We start from the raw sequence: 21,911 nt of genomic DNA, 5'->3' as shown, positions 1-21,911 counted from the left end.
AAATAAATAAAATTCTTTGTACACCCAAAAAGGTATTTTGATGCATAAAAGACGTGTATCGAGTTTCATAGAGATATCTACAATAAAATCAGTTCAGAGTTATTATGAAAAAAGTTTTTTTAGAAAATTTTACCACATTGTATCTCAAAAATTGAAAAGAATATGAAGTTTTTCTCTTAGAATGGGTCAAAGAACCACCCCCTTAAATATTAGCATGTCATTAAGAAACACCCTGTTATGCACAGGAAAGGATTGATTGCTAATTAAAACACGTCTATATCTACTTATTTCTCCATATATTCGACGTTTCCTAAATCAAGAATCACATAATAAACACCCCCCTCGTTGCATTCACCTCCTCCCTTTGCTTGATTGCATCTTGTTTCGCCATTACGACCAAATCCCCAGATCCGATTGACCACCGTCCACCTAGTTAATTCTTCTCGCGTTTCTCCTTCGTCCCCCCTCCTCTCGTTTGCTGTCAAATAATCAACGGACCTTCATCAAGGCGAAAGGACCAGAGAGGGGGGGGGAGTGGAGGAGAAGGAGGTGTATTAGGCGCGCGGACGAAGTCTGCTGAATCCAGATAAAGCACTAATTCCCGCAATCAAATATTGATTCAAAACTCACCCTCGTTTCTGGTTCTTAAAGTGGTGGAGGGTGACGGGAATGGGGGGGAAGGGTATGAGGGAGGCTTGAGATGGAGCAGATTTGCTCCGGTGGCCGGTTTTAAATAGGAGAAAGGACTTTTCTGCTAGGAGCGGGAGCCTATTATTCAATTAGGCTGTAGAGTTGAGGTGGTTTGATATTTATAATCGTTACGTTACATTTATTTTTTGTTTTGTAAGTTTTGTACAGGGTGGTTCGAATTCGACGCTCATCATTGGGATTTCGGAAATCGTAAGAGATACAGGATCGGTTAAATGAAGGCAAAGTTGCGCAATTTGATGCCCAATAAAATGCCGAAGATATCCAAATATGAATTTTCTTGACAAGCGTTCCTTTGAAAAACAACTGTTCCTATTTCGCAGAGCTGATAGTGGGTATATGGTATATGAAAAACCTATTAGACAGAAACCTGTCGTTGGAAGTGAAGAAAATGAATTTGCCTTAATCGGTTCTTTTATAGAAAATCCCATATTTCTACAAGTCATCGTAATATAAATAAAAAAAACTACTTCTTTATTTTTCTTGATAAAATAATAAATACTTACTTATAAAACTATTGTAGGTAAATTAAATAAAAGTAAACTGCTATAAATTTAAATAGAGTCCATAAACTAATGTCGATTTTGAAAACATCTACTAACTGTCACTAGCAAATTGCCATGGCGACAGCAGCCATCTTGATTGCCATTTTATTGAAAAATCGCTTTTTATTCAAAATCTGAACTAGATAGGTATAGGAAACCCTAATACGGTTTAAAAGAGCATTTAAATCTGCTTCGATTTATCGCTTATTTTAAAAAATGCACAGTGTTGCAGTTGAAATAACGAAGTTTTTATGTAAAATAAATATTTAAAATAGACCAGCAATTTTTGATACCCCTGTATACATTTAAAGAAGGAATAACATTTTTCTGTAAAGTTTATTTCTCTACCTTTAAACTCAGCACAAGAACTAATTTTGAAAAGTAGTGTACAGGGTGTTAATAATCTGTTCTATAGTAGCATGCAAATTTAAATATCTTTAAATATCTCAAAAACCAAAGATTTTAAACAAATTGAACGCTTATAATAAATGCCTTTTTTTGGGCCCAAGAATCCAAAAATAAAATAAAATACCGGGTGTTCCATAAGAAAAAATATAACTTTGGTATAGATCTTAGTTCTGACGCATCCTGTACATTTAAAAATAATTTTAAATTATGCACATTGCCTTTCTACATACCCATAAAAAATTATGTTTCTACATCTTCCCGTTTTCGTATAATCAATCGAGGCGAAAGAGGTGCGCCACCCTGTATAGATACAGTTCATATGCAGGGTTGTTCACCACGTACGACACGGAGTATTGTAGCTAAACGATGAGATTTTTACAAATTGTAAGTTTGGGGTTCGTTGAAGGACTATTAGAGCTACAATTTAAAAATATTTTTACAAGATACAGAGTGTCCCAAATAAAATAAAAATATCAAAGTTGTATTTTTTTTAAATGGAACACCCTGTATATTATTACATTTCTAGTTTCTACGATTAAAATAAAGGTAAATTTGATTAAGGTTTATTATACTTAAACCTGAAATATTTTCAATTTTGTGAAATTGCAGTAAAAATTTTAAAGCTTCATTTCTCCAAGGGTATCAATGTTTTTAACACTAAATATTTAATGAAGTTTATTTATTGATGAGTTATTATGTTGCAATAATAAAAATAATACTACCTTATACAGAGTGTCTAAAAATTTATTTTAAATAATTATTAGCTTCAAACGGCAATAACTTCTTTAATTTAAATAGAATGCCCTGTATATTTTAGGAGAATCAGATGCACAATTAAATTGTCTATCAAATTGTATTATACCATTTTTTACCTATCCCTTCAAGTTTTCGTAGAAAATGCATTTTCTTATAATTTAGACTTCATTATCAATATATCCATGGAATATTGACATTTTAGATTGTTTTTAAAGCAACAAATGTACAAAATGTCAGAAATAGACTAGTAATATTATCGTTTTTAGCAAAACGATAATATTACTAGCCCATTTAATATGCAAAAAGAAAACTATTTAAATCTTTATAAAAGAGTATACCATTAATTAAATATAACACCATTTTTTCCCGCCCATATACTAATTAATTACATACTTAGTTGTGTTCGTTAATAAATTATTATAAATAAATGTGGATTTGAGTCAGAAATCAATATAATAATAAGTTATCAAATTAAAGTCTCTGTTGTTATAAATAGCTTTTATTAAAAAAAATGAAATATCATTTTTTAAGGTGTTACTTTTATCAACACCTCTAATGCCCATACAAAATTCAGTTTTTTAGTATTTGGAGCAATTATTATTAATCAACGCAAACAGTCAGTTAATGTAGTTTGAATACTGGAATCATATTAATTGATCCTCTTTAACAAATATTTAAACACTTTTTTTTTATTTTTCAATGAAATAAACGAATTATATCGACAATATTACTATCTGTACTCTTTAAAAATTTGGTACATCTTTAAAAATAATCTAAAATGTCAATAGTCCATGGGTATATTGATAAATAAGTTCTAAATTACAAGAAAATGCATTTTCTACGGAAACTTAAACAGATAGGTAAAAAATGGTATAATATAATTTGATAGACAATTAAATTGTGCATCTGATTCTCGTAAAATATACAGTCTATTTAAATTAAACAAGTTATTACCGTTTGAAGCTAATAATTATTTAAAATAAATTTTTAGACACTCTGTATAAGGTAGTATTATTTTTATTATTGCAACACAATAACTGATCAGTAAATAAACCAGTAAATATTTAGTATTAAAAACTTTGATACCCTTGGAGAAATGAAGCCTTAAAATTTTTACTGCAATTTCACAAAATTGAAAATATTTCAAAAACGGTAAGGTTTAAGTATAATAAACCTTAATCAAATTTACCTTTATTTTAATCGTAGAAACTAAAAATGTAATAATATACAGGGTGTTCCGTTTAAAAAAATACAACTTTGATATTTTTTACTTATTTGGGACACTCTGTATCTTGTAAAATTATTTTTAAATTGTACCTCTAATAGTCCTTCATCGAACCCAAAACTTACAATTTGTAAAAATCTCATCGTTTAGCTACAATACTCCGTGTCGTATGTGGTGAACAACCCTCTAGATACATGATACAGATCTGTGTCGATACATGAAAGTTCACTCACGTGACGATTTTTTTAGCTTCCTAGAAAATATACCACCTCTAAAAATAGATATTTAAGATTTACTCTGTATATAAAACAAATCACTGACAAGCTTTATGCCATCAACCCCTTTTTAACTTCCATCATTTATCATTATTTTATAATCTTGTTAGGTACTTAACGCTCTTTGCAGTTTTGCAAAATAAACGAAATATCGAACAGGTCCATAATTTCGCGGTCCTCTGTATCAAAACCTGACACGTAATTTCCTCTACCAACCCTTATTTCTCACCCCTCGGTCTAACCCATTCACCCAATTTTAAATTTCTAAAATGCGAAAGGCGAGACAATAAGCCCTATGCAAATCGTATCTTTCTATTAGAGGTTTTGGGGATAGTATAATGTATGCTGGGAGGACTTTTGAAGATGTGAAGGCCTATATTTTGTATTTTCTATATGGATGAGTTTTTTGTTTGTCGAATAAAAGAGTTTATCAGCAAAGGTGTTTTTATTAAGGAAAACAAAATAAACACTGCATATTTTACATATTTTTAAGATATTTGCGTATTTCATAAAAAGTATATACAGTGCTTTTATTTTAACTGTGAACATAAGGGCTTCAACATTCTGCTATGTTGATTTTTAAAGTGGAACAGTCAATGTATTGGATTTGAATGAATAGTACGCAACCAACAATACCCCGTTAAAAAAAAATACATAAATATAATTTATTTTGTTTAACAAGTATAATGTTTGGTTTAGTCAATATAAATCAATATTTAAATTTTTAATATCGAAAAAAAATTAGTTTTAGTTGCCGTAGCTTTATCGTAGCCGAGGGTTTGAGATGCAGCACGAAATTTGTGTAGGTAATAATTCATAATTTTCTGGTTCTGGATAAATGATGAACTGTTGTTGACTGATTCTGGAATAGATATTTTCAAATAGACAACATACCCAAGTAGCATCTATCTGACTTCGAACTAAATCTGACCTGAAGCGACGTCAGACTTTGTACAAATTTAGGTCGGGTGCTGGTGATACGACCGGTGACGTCGCTTTCCTATTAAAAGCGACGTCTGTCGACGTATAGCGTATATGTCATAGCGTATCTGTCGACGTACAAAATAACAACGTACCATTTTTATTAATTTCCCAACGTCGTTCCTACGTTGGCTTGCACTACGTACATATACTTTAACTAGCCCGACGTCGTTGTCGGAATAGGACACGTCTCACTAATAATCCCTAAAGTAACGTCCAATTATATTTTGTTGTATTTTATGTTCATATTTATAACCTAATTTACGTATCTCTATTTACGGCCGTAAACACAACCCATTAAGTAGCATTTGCGGCCTAATGAACATAATGAACATAACCTAATAAAAGGTTTTTGTAAACAAACTTATTTTTTTTATTATTCCTAAAAAAACAATAAAAAGGCATTTAGACATTCATCTACATTTTACAGAAAGAGGTCGAGGCTTTTGCAAAATAATAATAGTAGTAGTGATGGCTTGCCTCCACCCACGAATGCAGAGGAGACTGCACATCAGCCAGAACAGGTAGGTATACAATACTAATGCTTGTGGTATTAAGAAATGGTAAACACTTAATGGGTAATAATCCGGAAGAGATGCTGCATTACACTTGTGGCATCTTAATTTCTTTTTTTTAGCTTAGGAAAACCAGCAGACCCCATCTTCCTCCCATATGTGAGGTACTGGTTCTAATTCTTTTAAATTTTGTAGACATATACTATCTTAAAAAAGTGGCCGCCCATTTTTTTAAGGAGAAAACAAAAACTAAAATATAATTGCACAAATCCACAAATCACTGATACGCAAAGTGAGGTTACGCCTACGAAACCGTTGAACCGTCAACCGTCAAACATTTTTTGACAACAAACAATTGACCTATCATAGACCAATAACAGACAACGTCGGGAATCGTTTAACAGGAATACGAAAAATTATATGGTCTGTGGCCGACGACGGATGCTCCTACGTTGGAATTATATACGTCATAATACGATTGCCGGTCGTCCGGTTTGATGACTTCAGTCGTGTGAGACGACTAATGTTGGACCGGGTCGGAATTGGTATATTGATAGTTCATATTAAGTCGGACAGAGAAATCCGCCATTCTTAACAAGTATCCAATTGTCAGCCATTTTAAAATCGTTTTTTGTTTTTAAAATTTATATTCACATTCCGATTTCTAGTAGAATAATATTGATAAGGTTGAGTTTGGGGGGAACCACAGTACAGTTTTATGATTAAACCAGCTAGAAAATAAAAAAAATATATTTTGCGAGTTACTGTTTTATAGATATTTTTATTTCATAAATCTATCTAATTTTGAAGGCGCTCGTTGTTTTCCGGAGTATTTTAATCAGATATATAAAAAAGTGACTTCCGTTGACAAAACTGATGTCTGGATTAATGATTCAGAATTATTATAATATGAAATTAGGTAGGCACTTATAGTTATATTCGAGGAGTGATTATGAATCCATTATGTATTCTTGGTAGCGAATTTGAAACCAAACGTAACGTAAGTGCTTAGCGACGAATTTTAAGTGACTAAAATCCAACGTAATATGACGTTGGTAATTGGTAGAATTAAATTCCCCCTATTAGGTCAGATACCGACGTCGAGGCGACCCGAATCTGTATTCCCCATTTAGGTGCAAATAAGGGTCGTCAGGCGGTCGAACCGACGTTGGTACCCGACGTCGGGTTTATTGAACGCGACGTATACCCGACGTTATATAACGTCCAAATGCTACTTGGGTATGGTGTTGAGTTTGTAAAATTGTGCGGTTAAAAGAAAACAATTACTTAAATTTCGAAAAACGTTTAGTCAGCTTTATTAAACCCACCAGACAAAAACCTACCAAACAAAGACAATTCCAATTAAAATACCTCTCCACCGATTACGAATTGAATTCCTTTGCATTTGCAGGGATATATGTTTATCCAAACCTCGCTCCCGCTGCTGCAAGCGTCCCGACGCTGCAACAGTCGTCGCGCGCCCCCTTAAACGACGCCAGGCGTCTGCAGGTTTCCGAAGTAATGGACCCCCGACGCGAATCAATTCCTCCACTGATTGTTTTCTCCGGCTGGAGGAGAGAAACTGCTTAATCGAACGGCAATGGTTTAGACGCGGCGCGGCGGTGGATTTGGTTTGGAAATCGCCTGGTTATTTCGCCGATTTCTCTATAGTTCGTTTCGGCTGCGTCTGAAGCTACACTGAACCCTGGTGATCATACAGGATGTATTTTAAATAAGTGGCACTAAACAACCATAAAAATATCACTGTTTGGACTACTACACTGACAAAAAAGATAGACTTGAACTAAAGTCGTCATCGTTCTTGAAAAAAAAATTAGTGGCAAGAGAATTTATTTTAGCGTAAAAGAAAATATTTTGCCTGAAGAAAAACTCTCTTAACTCAAGAAAACTGGTTCTCTTGAAAAATTCGAAAATTTCTCTTGAATCTATTTTCATTCAACCAAGTGCAAGTTACTTTGTTTTAAGATAATAAGAAAAATACGCTAGGAAGTACTTCATTCAAGAAACATGGTCATTTTTCCAATAGCTAAATACTCTTTTGATGAAAAATAATAACAACACGCAAAGACGATGACGAAGGACGGTATATACAATCAGTCGGCAATCCGATCAGTCGTACATCATAGTACGCACGGGTTTTGTTGCTTGGAATTTTTCACTTGGAATTTTGCATAATTTGCTTTTTAAACGCATATCGTATAACGAATTAATGATCGTTATTAACATGCATTTGTCATTTTTTACGGACAAATTTTAGGATATATGGATTCTTTAAAGGAGTTTCTGAAAAAATGGAAATTAGAGCATTTATTTGCTATATTTGAAGGTAAGAGACATTTACCTAATGCACCTGTTTAGATAATGCATGTGTGACTATAGATAGAATAAGAATTTAGGTATCGATTTTTTTATGCAAATAATTACAAAAATTTTAGAATTTCAAGTCGTCGTATTAAAAAATTCAAAATGTGACCAAAGCTTATAATTTTAATAATTTATTTGCTTTACTTTGAAATCATCATTTCTTTGTAATTTGTAGAGTGATGAACCACCCCAAAAAATATCAAGAAGTGAAGAAGCAGAAATAACTACTATCGAGGAAAATAATATCACTTTACTTACTACAGACCAGGAAAACCTAAATTTATCAGAAAATAATATACCTCGTAATATGCCTGTATATGATGTATAGACTTCTCTTAGATCAAAATAAATTTTAGTTGAGTTGAGTCAATAGTATTCGCTATTGGTTTAAGAAAAGTGTCTCTTTAATCAAGAAATGCCCCTTTTCAATCAAGAATTTTTGCATGAATCAAAGAGACTATTGTTCTTGTAGCAAGAACTTCTTTGCATATTCATTTTGGGTCAAGAGTGAAATACTTTGGACAGATAGATTCTTCTATTCTCTAAAGTAATTTTTTAATGCTTATGAAAAGATAGTTAATGCTTTGGGCAAAGAAACGTCGTTCTTGGCCCTATTGAAAAGCGCCAATCTTTTGGGTCAAAGTCATATTCATTTCGACTGAGAGATCCTTTTTTTCAGTGTATAATTGCTAGTTCAAGTTTTTTCTTTTTCCATTTTGACAAATGAGAATAGAATCAAAATTAAAAAAAAATTAAGCGCGAACCCTTGTGTCAAAATTAGATGATTAAATTTTCGCAATTTTTACACCTTTTAATGACCGGTGGCGCCTCTAGTGTTTGTTCGCACAATTAGTCTTTTACTCCCGTTTATGGCCATTAAAGAACAAATTCTAAAGGGGGATGTTTTGTGTTATAAATACAAACTAGCGTGTACCAGCGACTTCGTTCGCGTCGAATTAATCATTTGTAATGGTGATATAAAGCAAAGCAAGAATTTTCATTAACATACAAACTGTTCTCACATTTATGTCAGCATAAGAAAAAACAATATGGCGATATTATTATATAACTTGATAATATTTGAGGGGTAGTTTCATCTCGTTGGAATTTGACTTTCGAAAAATCCGTTTGTCAAAAATAAGCTTTCTACGTCAAGCAGTTTAAGCATAATCTGGGTTAATCAATTACCCAACTTTTTGGAACACCCTGTATGATTTTTTAAAAAATTTCAAAATATGTAAAAAAAATAAATTATCCGTGTCCAAGCGTTTCGCCGAAAGACTAACCGTTTTTTAAATAACAAATATTGTAATATTTGAGGGGCGTTTTCACAGTTTTCACCCTCTGGAAATTTGAGATTCGAGAAACCCCTCCTGATCGAACCTCTACACTCCACAGTCAATCCGTTTGCCAAAAATCAGCTATTCAATGGTCATATTTTATGAAAAACCCTGTATAAATTTATAAAAAATCTTAAAATATGTAAAACAACAAAATAAAATATACGTGTTTAAGAGTTTTTCCGAAAAACTCACCGGATTTTAAATAAAAAATATTCTAATATTTGAGGGATAGTTTCACCCCCTTAGAATTCGAGTTTCGAAAAATCCCTTCTTATCGAACCTCTACACCCTAAAGTCAATCTGTATTCCAAAAATCAGCTTTTTCCGTCAAGCGCTTTAAGCAGGATCGTGATTAATCAGTGACCAGATTCTTCGAGACACCCTGTATACATTTTTAAAAAATCTTAAAATATGTAAAAAAACAAAATAAAATATACGTGTTTAAGCGTTTTTTCGGAAAGTTGACCGTTTTTTAAATAAAAAATATTGTAATATATGAGGGGTGGTTTCACCCTCTTGGAACTGGAATTTCGAAAAATCCCTTCTTACAGAACCTCTACACCCTAGAATCAACCTGTATGCCAAAATTGAGCTTCTTACGTTGAGTGGTTTGAGCAGGATCGTGATTAATCAGTATGCCAGTCACTTAAGGATTTTATATATTAGTATAGATAATATACTCATTATACTGTCACTAAGAAAATTTATTTAGTAAAATGTCAATTGATTTTTTGTCAAATTGCTATAAAATGCATCAAAAACTGCAGAATAAACCACAAGAGAAAAAAACCGAAAAAAAAACAATATACAAAAATACACCATCATCCACCTACTTAATTCAGTAAACAGAACGAAGTGTTTGTCAACAGAACAAGCGGCTCTGGCTCTGTGCATATCACAGATGGAAATAGACCCTATTTAAATGCAAATTTCATATTTGTCACCTCGAAGCCGAGACCCACGAGGTGGATACGACGATAAGGAGGAAAAAGTTCGATCTTTTTTCCAAGGGAAATGGCCCCTGTCTTTCCCTCAGGACCCTCGCAACAAGATAAATAATTATTCGGCATTTTTCTTTTTTCACTTCTCGGGTCGCTGTTCTTTTCTTTCTAAGGTAATGTCTCAATTTGTCGAGTTAGAGAGGACTTGTTGTCGGACAAACGAGTAGCATATTTCATCAGAATGGCTTGTTTAAGAGTTTTTTCCTTTAGGGTTGGTTAATATATCAACTGAATAAGTTATAGATTGTGCAACTATTGTGCTCGTCTTTTTTGAGTTATAACTCATCATACAGTGTAAACCCACAGAAAACCGTGATCATACCATTCACCAGAAGAAGGAAAATAGACAAACTGAAACCGCCCATTCTTCTTGGTGAGACAATTCCGTTTGCGGAGGAGGTTAAGTATCTAGGATTAAACCTGGACAAAAAACTTAGCTGGACCTCTCATCTGGAAAAAACATCAGAAAAGGCTTGCTATGCTCTATGGGCATGCCGCCGAATTTGTGGTAGAAACTGGCGATTAAACCCCAAAAATATGTATTGGTTATACGTGACGGCCGTCAGACATATTATCACGTATGGTGCAGTTGCCTGGTGGCAGAAAGCCAACCAAACAACGGCAAAGAATAAATTGTCGAAACTACAACGACAAGCATGCTTAGCGGTGCATGACTGGTGCCTTCCATTCCACGCCGTCAAAAGCTATGAAAACCCTACTCGACCTACCTCCTCTTCAAATTCTTTTGGAAAGAGAGGCGAGATGGGCTACATATAGGTTTCTAAATATAGCACGAGGAAGCCAAGGAACTATCATGTTCATACAAAACCGGCTAGTAGAAGAACTACAGTCGGATGAGATTCTGGGAATGGTTTCGGATCTCGCACCACCAGTCCAACTCTTGACTCGCACCTACAACGTCCTGTTTCCGAATAGGGACGAATGGGATAAGCCGGGAAACGGTTTATTACATGCGGAAATGTTTTGGTACACGGACGGATCCAAAAACGAAAAAGATCTGGCGCAGGAATTTACTGCAGCAGTCCAAAGACTGAGATCTACCACAGTCTTGGAAAACACACCACAATTTTCCAAGCTGAGCTATATGCTATTGAAACCTGTGTGCAACTGCTGGTAGAACAGCAATGTTACGTTGTTAAGTTCTTAATCAAATCCTTTACTATTATCAGCATTAAGTGATGCTTAACTATTCCTTTCTTACAGAATGGTTTGACTCACTTAAAAACTCTCTCGTGTGTGTCGGTTTTCTCTATACAGAAGTGCCAACAGTTTTTTAGTATTGAAAATACTTCTGGCCGCATTTATATGGGACCCGTCTTTGAAAAAACGACATGCTCGATGCCATACGAGTTCAATAACCTGCCTAATCATCTTGTCAACACATAAGTCGATAGTTTAGCCGGCGTTGATCATCGAACAGAGCAAGGACGTTTGAGAGCCGAAATGATGTCTTATTAATTTATCAGTGTGGGCCAACTATTTTATGGATATGGATGTTTGTCTGGGCCGGCGGATAAAGAAAGCCCATATTATTATAAAAAAGAATATGCGTCAAGGCATATGGGTTGTTAGGTACAGTTTGGCTATTTTAATCTAACTCTTTCCGTATGAGAAGCAAGGGGCAAATTATACGTGAAAGAGCGGAGTCACAAATAATAAATTTAGACTAATGCAATATTTTTTCTTGGCGCGTAGGTAAATGCATTAAAGGGAATAATTAATTGAATCATTAAGTTCCAAAACATAATAACTCGGGTCTCATCGGATCTGCTGATACATTTTGCAAAAATTTAGGCTATTAGGACCTATATTTTTTATGATTATTATTTTTTTACTTAAAAACTTAGGACAAAGAAAAATCTTGCATGGTTTCCACCGCCAAAAGGCGTAAAAACAAATGATTCCAAGGCGTTGCCAAATATTTATTGGGATGAGTTTTTATCCTTTGAATATTGTTGTAAATAATAACTATCATTTAATTAGTGCTAACTTATCAAAGTTTACAACATGGCAAAATTTCAATAAAATCGGCCAACGGATCTTTGAGATATTAATAAAAAAGGTCTATTAGAAAACACCTTGACACCCTGTATCTTTAAAATTATATATTTCCGGACACTTGTTTATATGAACTTTTTACCTTAAAACACTCAAAGAATCGCCTCCTGAAGTTTGGCCAGATACTTAATTAACACCCTGTATTTAAAAATGGCTAGCTAGTGATCTAGTAAGCTATGTTTATTTTAATGCGAAAAAAATACATTTTATAAAAAAAAACAAACTCATAATACAAATACTATACACTAATTAATTAATTTTAAATGTATCTAAATAGGCATTTTAATAATTGAAAAATGGTTAGGAGCACTTAAAATCACTTCATAGAATATACCAAATATGCAAAAAAAAAAATCCAATTAAAAACCACAAATGGCACATTAAAATCTGCATTATCTGAAATCAAACTATACCTAAATGGCTAATAAAATAATAGTGACAAGACTAAATAAAAGTGACAAGACGCCGACATCGATAACGCGATGAGCAGTTTTAAATAATTATATTATTCCAAGTTGTTATTACATACGTGTTTTTACAATTATTGTAATACAATAGCATTCCTTCAAATAAATTTTAATTTAAGTATTGTTAATATCGTCATATTAATGATTATAGCCCGTATGATTTCTAAAATAAAAAAATCAAGCGTGTTTTTATCAGAATTATTAAATGATTAAAAATAAGTAGAAATAGTCAATATTTATTAACTTCGTAAGTGTTATATTTTAATATAATTATTAGAGACTATCTTAAGTTTAAATTATGGTAAACTTGTATGAGTTTCAATCATTTATACCGTATGATCGAATAAAAACGGCGTCAGCGATGGCTATGAAATGAAGATCGCTGTCATTATTTTTATTTGTTTTACAGATATTTATGAAAAATAAATAAAACAACAGATTTAATACTATTTTAATGAAAAAATGCTTTAAGTATGATTCGCTAAAGATAAAAGGAACAGTTTTACCCTCACCTGAAGCACGTGTACCAAAAAAATTAATAAAATACTCGAAGGGGCATTAAAGGCGAAAGTTTATAATCGCCCAGACGAAAAAAATGGAAAATTCCACCTTTTAAAAGAAGCGAGAGAAGATGACTTTTTATAAGCGAATCAGGTAAGACGGGAAAGAAGAAACTCTTTACGAATGAGGGGGTGTAGATTTCATATTAAAATTTCCTGTTTAGTTATTTTAATCAAGGTTGAGATCAAAGGGATGCTGACTGCGTCGGGTCTAGCGTGTATATTTTTAGAGAAATGTTTTTAAAACTTTTTGATATAGTAGAAAACCGAAAACCTCGACTTGTTTTCAATAATAAAATTATTGGTGTTTTATAAAAGAAATGCACGTTTTCTTTCAAATTTTTGTAGGATGGAAGTTCTATTAGTGATTTTAAAAGGCCAAAATAGTTAGCTTAATATTTTTAATATACCTTACTAATTAAAACAAAATGAATGCCGACGTCTCCTATTATTAGATCACCTTGTATAAAGATATTTGGTCATTAATATTAACCATATTTTCTGACTGTTACGGACACTCTCTCTTCAACTTTGTTCTACGTTCCACGTTCCACGTTCCACGTTCCACGTTCCACGTTCCACGTTCCACGTTCCACGTTCCACGTTCCACGTTCTACGTTCTACGTTCTACGTTCTACGTTCTACGTTCTACGTTCTACGTTCTACGTTCTACGTTCTACGTTCTACGTTCTACGTTCTACGTTCTACGTTCTACGTTCTACGTTCTACGTTCTACGTTCTCCTACGTTCTACGTTCCCACGTTCTACGTTCTACGTTCTACGTTCATACGTTCTACGTTCTACGTTCTACGTTCTACGTTCTACGTTCTACGTTCTACGTTCCCACGTTCTACGTTCTACGTTCTACGTTCTACGTTCTACGTTCTACGTTCTACGTTCTACGTTCTGCCTTCTACGTTCTACGTTCTACGATCTACGATCTACGTTCTACGTTCTACGTTCTACGTTCTACGTTCTACGTTCTACGTTCTACGTTCTACGTTCTACGTTCTACGTTCTACGTTCTACGTTCTAAAAAAAAGTATCGTGTATTTTACGTTAAGGACACACATAAGAGCAATAAAACATATTTTTTACAAAACAAACAACACAATATAGGCCGAAAATGCAATCTGCTCTTTTGCCCGAAAAGCAATATTGCGGCATGCATTCTGAACAGTTCTTTGTCGGCAACCAGAGTCGGCGCTCGTTGTATTTTAATTACAAAACTATCCAATTTAATTCTTCCACTTCCTTTAATAAGGATTTGGAGGAGTGGAAAAGACGATGTGGAGGAAATTGAGGAGGCAGAGGAGGAGGAGATGCCGATTCTCTCTTCTGACGATTTAATTCGATCGGGTGCAAACAGAGAATCGAAAACGGCGAACGAAGATGCTCCGAAATTGAAAACGCCCGTTGAAAAAGAGTAGACGCTGCTAGGAATGGAGGAAGGAAATATTGAAATAAGGGATGTTAAAAGTTAATTTTCGATGTGTTTTAGTGTGGTACTAGAATAAGTAATGACTTTGTTTTAAAATGGTAGATACTGGTAAATTATGAAATATAATATTTTGGTAGAATAAAAAAGCTAAAGCTTGCCATACTAGATCATATATCATTATACAGAATTTCAGAGTTGATACAAGAATTTCAGAGTCGATATTGGCCATATTCCAATAGTTCTTCTCCGATTTTTATAGCATTGTTGTGATCTTCCGGGGGAGTGCACATGATTTTGGTTTTATCGATGTTCAGAATAAGTCCCAAAGCCCTGTATGCCCATGTATATGTGTTCAACATTTCTTGCAATTGCTGTAACGTATTTGCAACTAGAGCACAGTCATCAGCGTATTGAAGTTCTGTGATGAATTTTGTACGTGTTTTTGCCCTGAGTCTTTTTATGTTGAACATACGTCGTATCTGTATCTAATGCCCAAACCTCTCTAATGCAGTTTAATATCTACTATAATGGAGAGCGCTGCCATGAATATATTGAATACGAGAGGCGCTAAGACAGATCCCTACATGGAAGGGAGCTGATATGGAAAGTATAGTGAGAATCAACCTTAAATTGTCCAATATTTTATACAAAGGAGAGGTACACAACTCGGTATACAATGTTAAGTTACCTTAAAGTTAACCTGCCAAAAAATATTTACAAAAATAACGATAAATAAAGAATAAACTTCACCCACCGACGAAAATGATTGATTCCCTTCTTATCACCCGCAAACTACTCCAACAGCGAAATCAAGGTGACAAAAGCGCGTCGAGACGTCTCGATATCCAAACGGGTGACGTCGACAGCCACTCCAGGCGTCTAAAGGGGGAGGAAGGGGTGAAAGGGAATGCCGCTCTTCCTTAAGAGGCATAATAGGATCATGTTCATCCCTCTTAGACGGGATCAGGCCGTCTTAACTTGCCCCGGATCGGCTTCTGGTCGGCCTTTTTCTCTTCTTTAGCCCCGTCTAAACATTCTTGAGCTTGTCGTCTTCGTTTTTTTTATCGTTTGATGGTGTTTTGGGTTTTTGACGCCTTAACGGGTATCAGGTTTTGTCAGGTGATATTGTTTGAACAGTGACAATTTTGATTTGTTTTTTCGTCGAAAACCATCATACTTTTTTTGCTGTTCTTCTATTGAAAAAGAATGTTCTTCTTTTAAAACACTGGTATAGGCTTGGTGCATTCTCCGCCGGTGCTGCCACCATCGAAGAATATTATTGTAAACAATCGGCATATACAGGGTGGTCCGAACTGTATTCCGGAAACTTCGGCAGCATATTCTTCAGATAAAAATAAGTAAAAGAGTTCGTATAAATTTATGTTCTAAAATGCTTAGTTTCGGAGATACAGGGTGTAGAAGTTTCATTTTTATTTCGATATTTTGCAAATAATTTCTGAAGTAACGGCAATATTTGGATGAAAATCGGTGTCTCGGAGTTTTTTCACGTAAGAAATATGATTTTGATGTCAATATGACCCCTATTTGTAGAGGGCGCCACATGGATATGTTTTAACTGGTTTGAAGAGTAATAACTTTTTGTCCGTACCTGTATAAAACCACTGAGTAAAAAATATACATTTACGATGTTTTTTACGTAAAAAAGGTCACTTGGTAAAAGTCGCTACGAGTAATGCTTCTCGAGATATTTGGAATCGAAATTATAATAATTTTGTGTCAAAAGATCAACCGTTTTATCATCATTTTTTTGAAAAAAAATTTCGGATTAACTTAAAAAATACAAAATTAAATATTTTGATATCTGCAGAAGGTGTAACTTTCCTATTATAATTTATTATAGCTAATAAAATATTTTAGATGAGCTCAAGTACGATAGCGAGTTTTACACACCGGTTTTGCTAGTGGGGACACAACTTGAGCTATTTCGGCTATAACGGAATTTTTTGAAGGTACATAATTATAATTTTAGAAGATGTTCATAAAAAAATTAAGCACTAGTTGAAAAAAAAGAGTATACCATTAATATTGCAGATTATATTTTATTCTCTCATAGTATATGTCTATTTAATTTTTTGATTATGTGATTGGCACCTTGTTGACTCACTTGTTTCTTCGAACTGCTTGAATCCATTTTTGCTTCTGATCAAATCAGTGTAAGAAGCTGTGAAGCTGTAAAACGTTGTTTCGGGGAGAGTTGTATATCCGGGAAAGTTGAGTTATTGAATGTTATTGCACCCAAAAATGCCCTAATTATGCTCTCCTTGACACGTTAATTGTTTTGGCATTTTTATTAATATTTGAAATTGTCACGACACAACACGACGGCTAGTTCGAATTCTTTTTCACTTATTTTTTTACTACCCGAAACAACGTTACATCAGACACACCTTGCACCTGAGTGTTTTGTAGTTTCAATAACTGCACTAGCAAAAAACTAAAATACTTTTACAGGGTTGTTCACCACATACGACACGGAGTATTGTAGCTAAACGATGATATTTTTACAAATTGTAAGTTTTGGGTTCGATGAAGGACTATTAGAGGTCCAATTTAAAAATAATTTTACAAGATACAGAGTGTCCCAAATAAGTAAAAAATATCAAAGTTGTATTTTTTTAAATGGAACACCCTGTATATTATTACATTTTTAGTTTCTACGATTAAAATAAAGGTAAATTTGATTAAGATTTATTATACTTAAACCTTACCGTTTTTGAAATATTTTCAATTTTGTGAAATTTCAGTAAAAAATTTAAGGCTTCATTTCTCCAAGGGTATCAAAGTTTATAATACTAAATATTTACTGAAGTTTATTTACTGATCAGTTATTGTGTTGCAATAATAAAAATAATATTACCTTATACAGAGTGTCTAAAAATTTATTTTAAATAATTATTAGCTTCAAACGGCAATAACTTGTTTAATTTAAATGGAACACCCTGTATATTTTACGAGAATCAGATGCACAATTTAATTGTCTATCAAATTACATTATACCATTTTTTACCTATCTCTTTAAGTTTCCGTAGAAAATGCATTTTCTTGTAATTTAGAACTTATTTATCAATATACCCATGGACTATTGACATTTTAGATTATTTTTAAAGATGTCCCAAATTTTTAAAGAGTACAGATACTAATATTGTCGATATAATTCGTTTATTTCATTAAAAAATAAAAAAAAACTGTTTAAATATTTGTTAAAGAGGATCAATTAATATGATTCCAGTATTCAAACTACATTAACTGACTGCGTTGATTAATAATAATTGCTCCAAATACTAAAAAACTGAATTTTGTATGGGCATTAGACAGTGTGATAAAAAGTAACACCTTAAAAATTATATTTAATTTTTAATAAATGCTTATTTATAACTACAGAGACTTTAATTTGATAACTTATTATTATATTGATTTCTGACTCAAATCCACATTTATTTATAATAATTTAATAACGAACACAATTAAGTATGTAATTAATTAGTATATGGGCGCAAATAATGGTGTTATATTTAATTAATGGTATACTCTTTTATAAAGATTTAAATAGTTTTCTTTTTGCATACAAATGGGCTAGTAATATTATCGTTTTGCTAAAAACGATAATATTACTAGTCTGTACATTTTGTACATTTGTTGCTTTAAAAACAATCTAAAATGTCAATATTCCATTGATATATTGATAAATGAGGTCTAAATTATAAGAAAATGCATTTTATACGAAAACTTGAAGGGATAGGTAAAAAATGGTATAATACAATTTGATAGACAATTTAATTGTGCATCTGATTCTCCTAAAATGTACAGGGCATTCCATTTAAATTAAAGAAGTTATTGCCGTTTGAAGCTAATAATTATTTCAAATAAATTTTTAGACACTCTGTATAAGGTAGTATTATTTTTATTATTGCAACACAATAACTGATCAATAAATAAACTTCATTAAATATTTAGTATAAAAAACATTGATACCCTTGGAGAAATGAAGCTTTAAAATTTTTACTGCAATTTCACAAAATTGAAAATATTTCAAAAACGGTAAGGTTTAAGTATAATAAACCTTAAATTTACCTTTATTTTAATCGTAGAAACTAAAAATGTAATAATATACAGGGTGTTCCATTTAAAAAAATACAACTTTGATATTTTTATATACTCTGGGGACACTCTGTATCTTGTAAAAATATTTTTAAATTGTAGCTCTAATAGTCCTTCAACGAACCCCAAACTTACAATTTGTAAAAATCTCATCGTTTAGCTACAATACTCCGTGTCGTATGTGGTGAACAACCCTGTATATTATGACAAAGCCACGATTTCAGTATTATTTTAATGCAATCAACATGAACTGCAACCGGGACGGCGCGGCGCGGCGTGAAATACAGAGCGAAAATTTCTGATTTCTGCCGTTAGAGCGCTGCGGTCGAAATTTTTTGAAATCAACTGAAATGCATCAAGCCTATAAAATAATGATCTAATAAATATCTAATGAAGTATTTTTAACAAATTTCTTTTCTAAAGAACATTTTTTCCCAAACAAAATGCTTATCTAAACTAGACTCAAACTCATTTAAGTCCAATAAACACGTGGGAAGGAAAAAATGAACAACATAACCTAGAAAAATGCCTCAGCGTATCTGTCACGGGAAGTCGTCCATCCTTCAAAATGAATTCCGCCCCAGCCCTCGGGAGAGATCGTCATGTGTCTCTTGTTTACGTGCCAAACACTTGAAGACTGTTCGTTTTTATTTTTATCACTGCGAAGAAGGGCCTCCCTTCCACGGCCATGAATATTTAATAAGTTGCTTGGCTTAATCTATCTCAGGGGATGCCAAAGTGGCCAATATGAGTTTGTGCGCGTTTCTTAAGTTTGTATCTTATTTTTGGAGTATTTCACATTTTGTGAAAATGAAGAGTAAATTTTAAATTTCTTTTTTATTTTAGTCGACCTTTATAGCCTGATTTTTAATTACAGTAACCATTATATTCTTTTTCTTCCTTCTTCATACTAGGCGAATCGCCTGTTTGGTTTCGTCGTCTCCACCGATTAGACTGACAAGTTGTCGCTCCATCGTTTTCGTGGACGTCCTAAGCTTCTGCGACCTAGCGGTGATTTGTCGCGTGCAACTCTCACTATCCTTCTCTTGTCCATTCTGCTGATATGCTCGTTCCATTCTTCCTTTCTGCTGAGTACCCACTCATTTACATTTTCCACCTTGCACGCTCTTCTTATGCTTTCTTTTCTCTCCCTGTCCAGAAGCGTCTTTCCAGCTATTCTGCGTAGTACTCTCATTTCGGTTGTTTCTAGTAGTTGTTTAGTTTTCGCTGTATCAGGTCGAGTTTCTGCAGTGTATGTCATTATTGATCGTACCGTTGCCTTGTAAATTCTCGCTTTAGTCTCCACCTCAATGTTTTTATTTCGCCATATCGTATCATTCAGGCATCCTGCTATTCTGGTTGCCTTCGTTGTCCGTTCTCGCACCTCCGCTTCTACATCACCATATCCTGAGATTTCTATGCCTAGATACTTAAACTTTATGTCTTGCTGAATAACATTGCCCTCGACTTCCAGTTTGCATCTTAGTGGTACTTTTGATGTCGTCATGCATTTAGTTTTCTGGGTCGATATTATCATATTAAGTGATTTGGCAGTGCAATTAAATCGATGTAATAAGCGCTGTAGATCGTTCTCATTTTCAGCTACCAATACGGCGTCGTCAGCATAGCATAGAATAGTAATTTCCTGGTCGCCCATACTGTATCCCTTCAGTAAACGTACATTTCCTATTATTTCGTCCATAATGATGTTGAAAAGAAGAGGGCTCAGGGAGTCACCTTGTCGGATACTACAGCCTACATTTATTGGTTCGGTCAGGACCCCGTTAATTTTAGCTTGAATTTGGTTCGCTTCATATATGTTTTGTATGGTTTTAACGAGGTTGTGTGGGATTTGCCTATTGTAAAGAAGGTGTACAACGTCTCTTAGCTGCACACGGTCGAACGCTTTTTCTATATCAATAAAACACATATACGCTGGTTTGTTATATTCGATTGATTTTTCTGTTATCTGTCTTATGACAAAAACCGCGTCTGTGCATGATCTGCCCGATCTGAAACCTTGCTGTTCATCTGCTAAGCATGTTAAGTCGTTTATTTTGGTTGTTATCACTTTTGTCGTAAGTTTTAGTGTAGTGCTTAGAAGATTTATGCCTCTATAGTTTGAGGGCAGCTTCTTATCTCCTCTTTTAAACATCAAGATAGTGGTGCTGGTTCGCCATTCATCGGGTATCCTGTGTTGGTAAAGAATTTTTTGCTGCTGTATGAGACTTTGGCCGCCATATTTAAGTAATTCGTTGGGGATATCATCTTGCCCTGGGCTCTTCCTATTCTTTAGCTTTTGAAGGGATGTAATTATATCGGCTGCCTCAATCTGTACGTTGTCGTTGGTCATTATTTCGGGTGTATTTAGTTCAACCTCTATTTCTTCTGATTTGTATAGTTCTGACAAGTAATCAATCCAGGATTCCCTATATCCCTGTATTTCATTTAACCATTATATGTTAAACCAAATTGAAATTTGACCCGAAAAGTTATACAGGGTGAGACAAAATTTATATCGAACATTAGTCACTTTTAAAAGCAAGTTACTCCTTTATTTAAAATGGAACATCCGGTATTTTTTTCCGTGTTCAATGGGGAATTTATATATCTTCAAAATATTATTAAGGTTGGAGAGTAGATTTTGCGTCAGTAGATCTTCGAGTTCTACCTCGAAAAGCAGCTATAATAATTTCTCTCATGTTGTCGACAATAGTTGGTCGAGTTTTGTAAACACTGTCTTTAACATATCCCCATAAAAAAGCCCAGACTAGATAAAATCAGGAGGATTTAAGTATTCTATTAATTGGAACTAATAGAATCATATCATTTCTGTCTGATGTATCATAAGTTTGCAAATTTCTGAGATTTTTTTTTGTTTTAACGGACACAAAATGATAACTAGTTGTTAAAGTTGGACTCATTAGACAGCTATGTTGAAGTAACGTCAGACATATCACCGCCACCTAGATTTTATCAAATAATAAAGATCTACTCAGATCAAATCATGTAAATGAAAATATCTAGGAAAATCTTTGTTTGAGGGGTAGGCTTCCTTAATGGTATTTTGAAGAGACATGAAATCTCCATTGAATATCGGAAT

General features: G+C 33.6%; 1 protein-coding gene across 1 annotated transcript in view; it reads right to left on the bottom strand.

Annotated features, from left to right (window-relative positions):
• The window catches only part of LOC115891795, a 99,101-nt gene extending 77,940 nt beyond the window's left edge, over positions 1–21,161 (bottom strand). The window contains exon 1 of the mRNA XM_030912354.1: positions 20,743–21,161. Coding sequence (XP_030768214.1) covers positions 20,743–21,161 — 419 coding nt within the window. The remainder of the gene's footprint in view (positions 1–20,742) is intronic.
• Positions 21,162–21,911: the final 750 nt, after the last annotated feature.

Source organism: Sitophilus oryzae, unplaced genomic scaffold, assembly GCF_002938485.1.
Source record: "Sitophilus oryzae breed Bouriz unplaced genomic scaffold, Soryzae_2.0 scaffold_119_pilon_pilon, whole genome shotgun sequence".
NCBI lineage: Eukaryota > Metazoa > Arthropoda > Insecta > Coleoptera > Curculionidae > Sitophilus > Sitophilus oryzae.
This window is presented reverse-complemented; position numbering and strand designations above follow the sequence as displayed.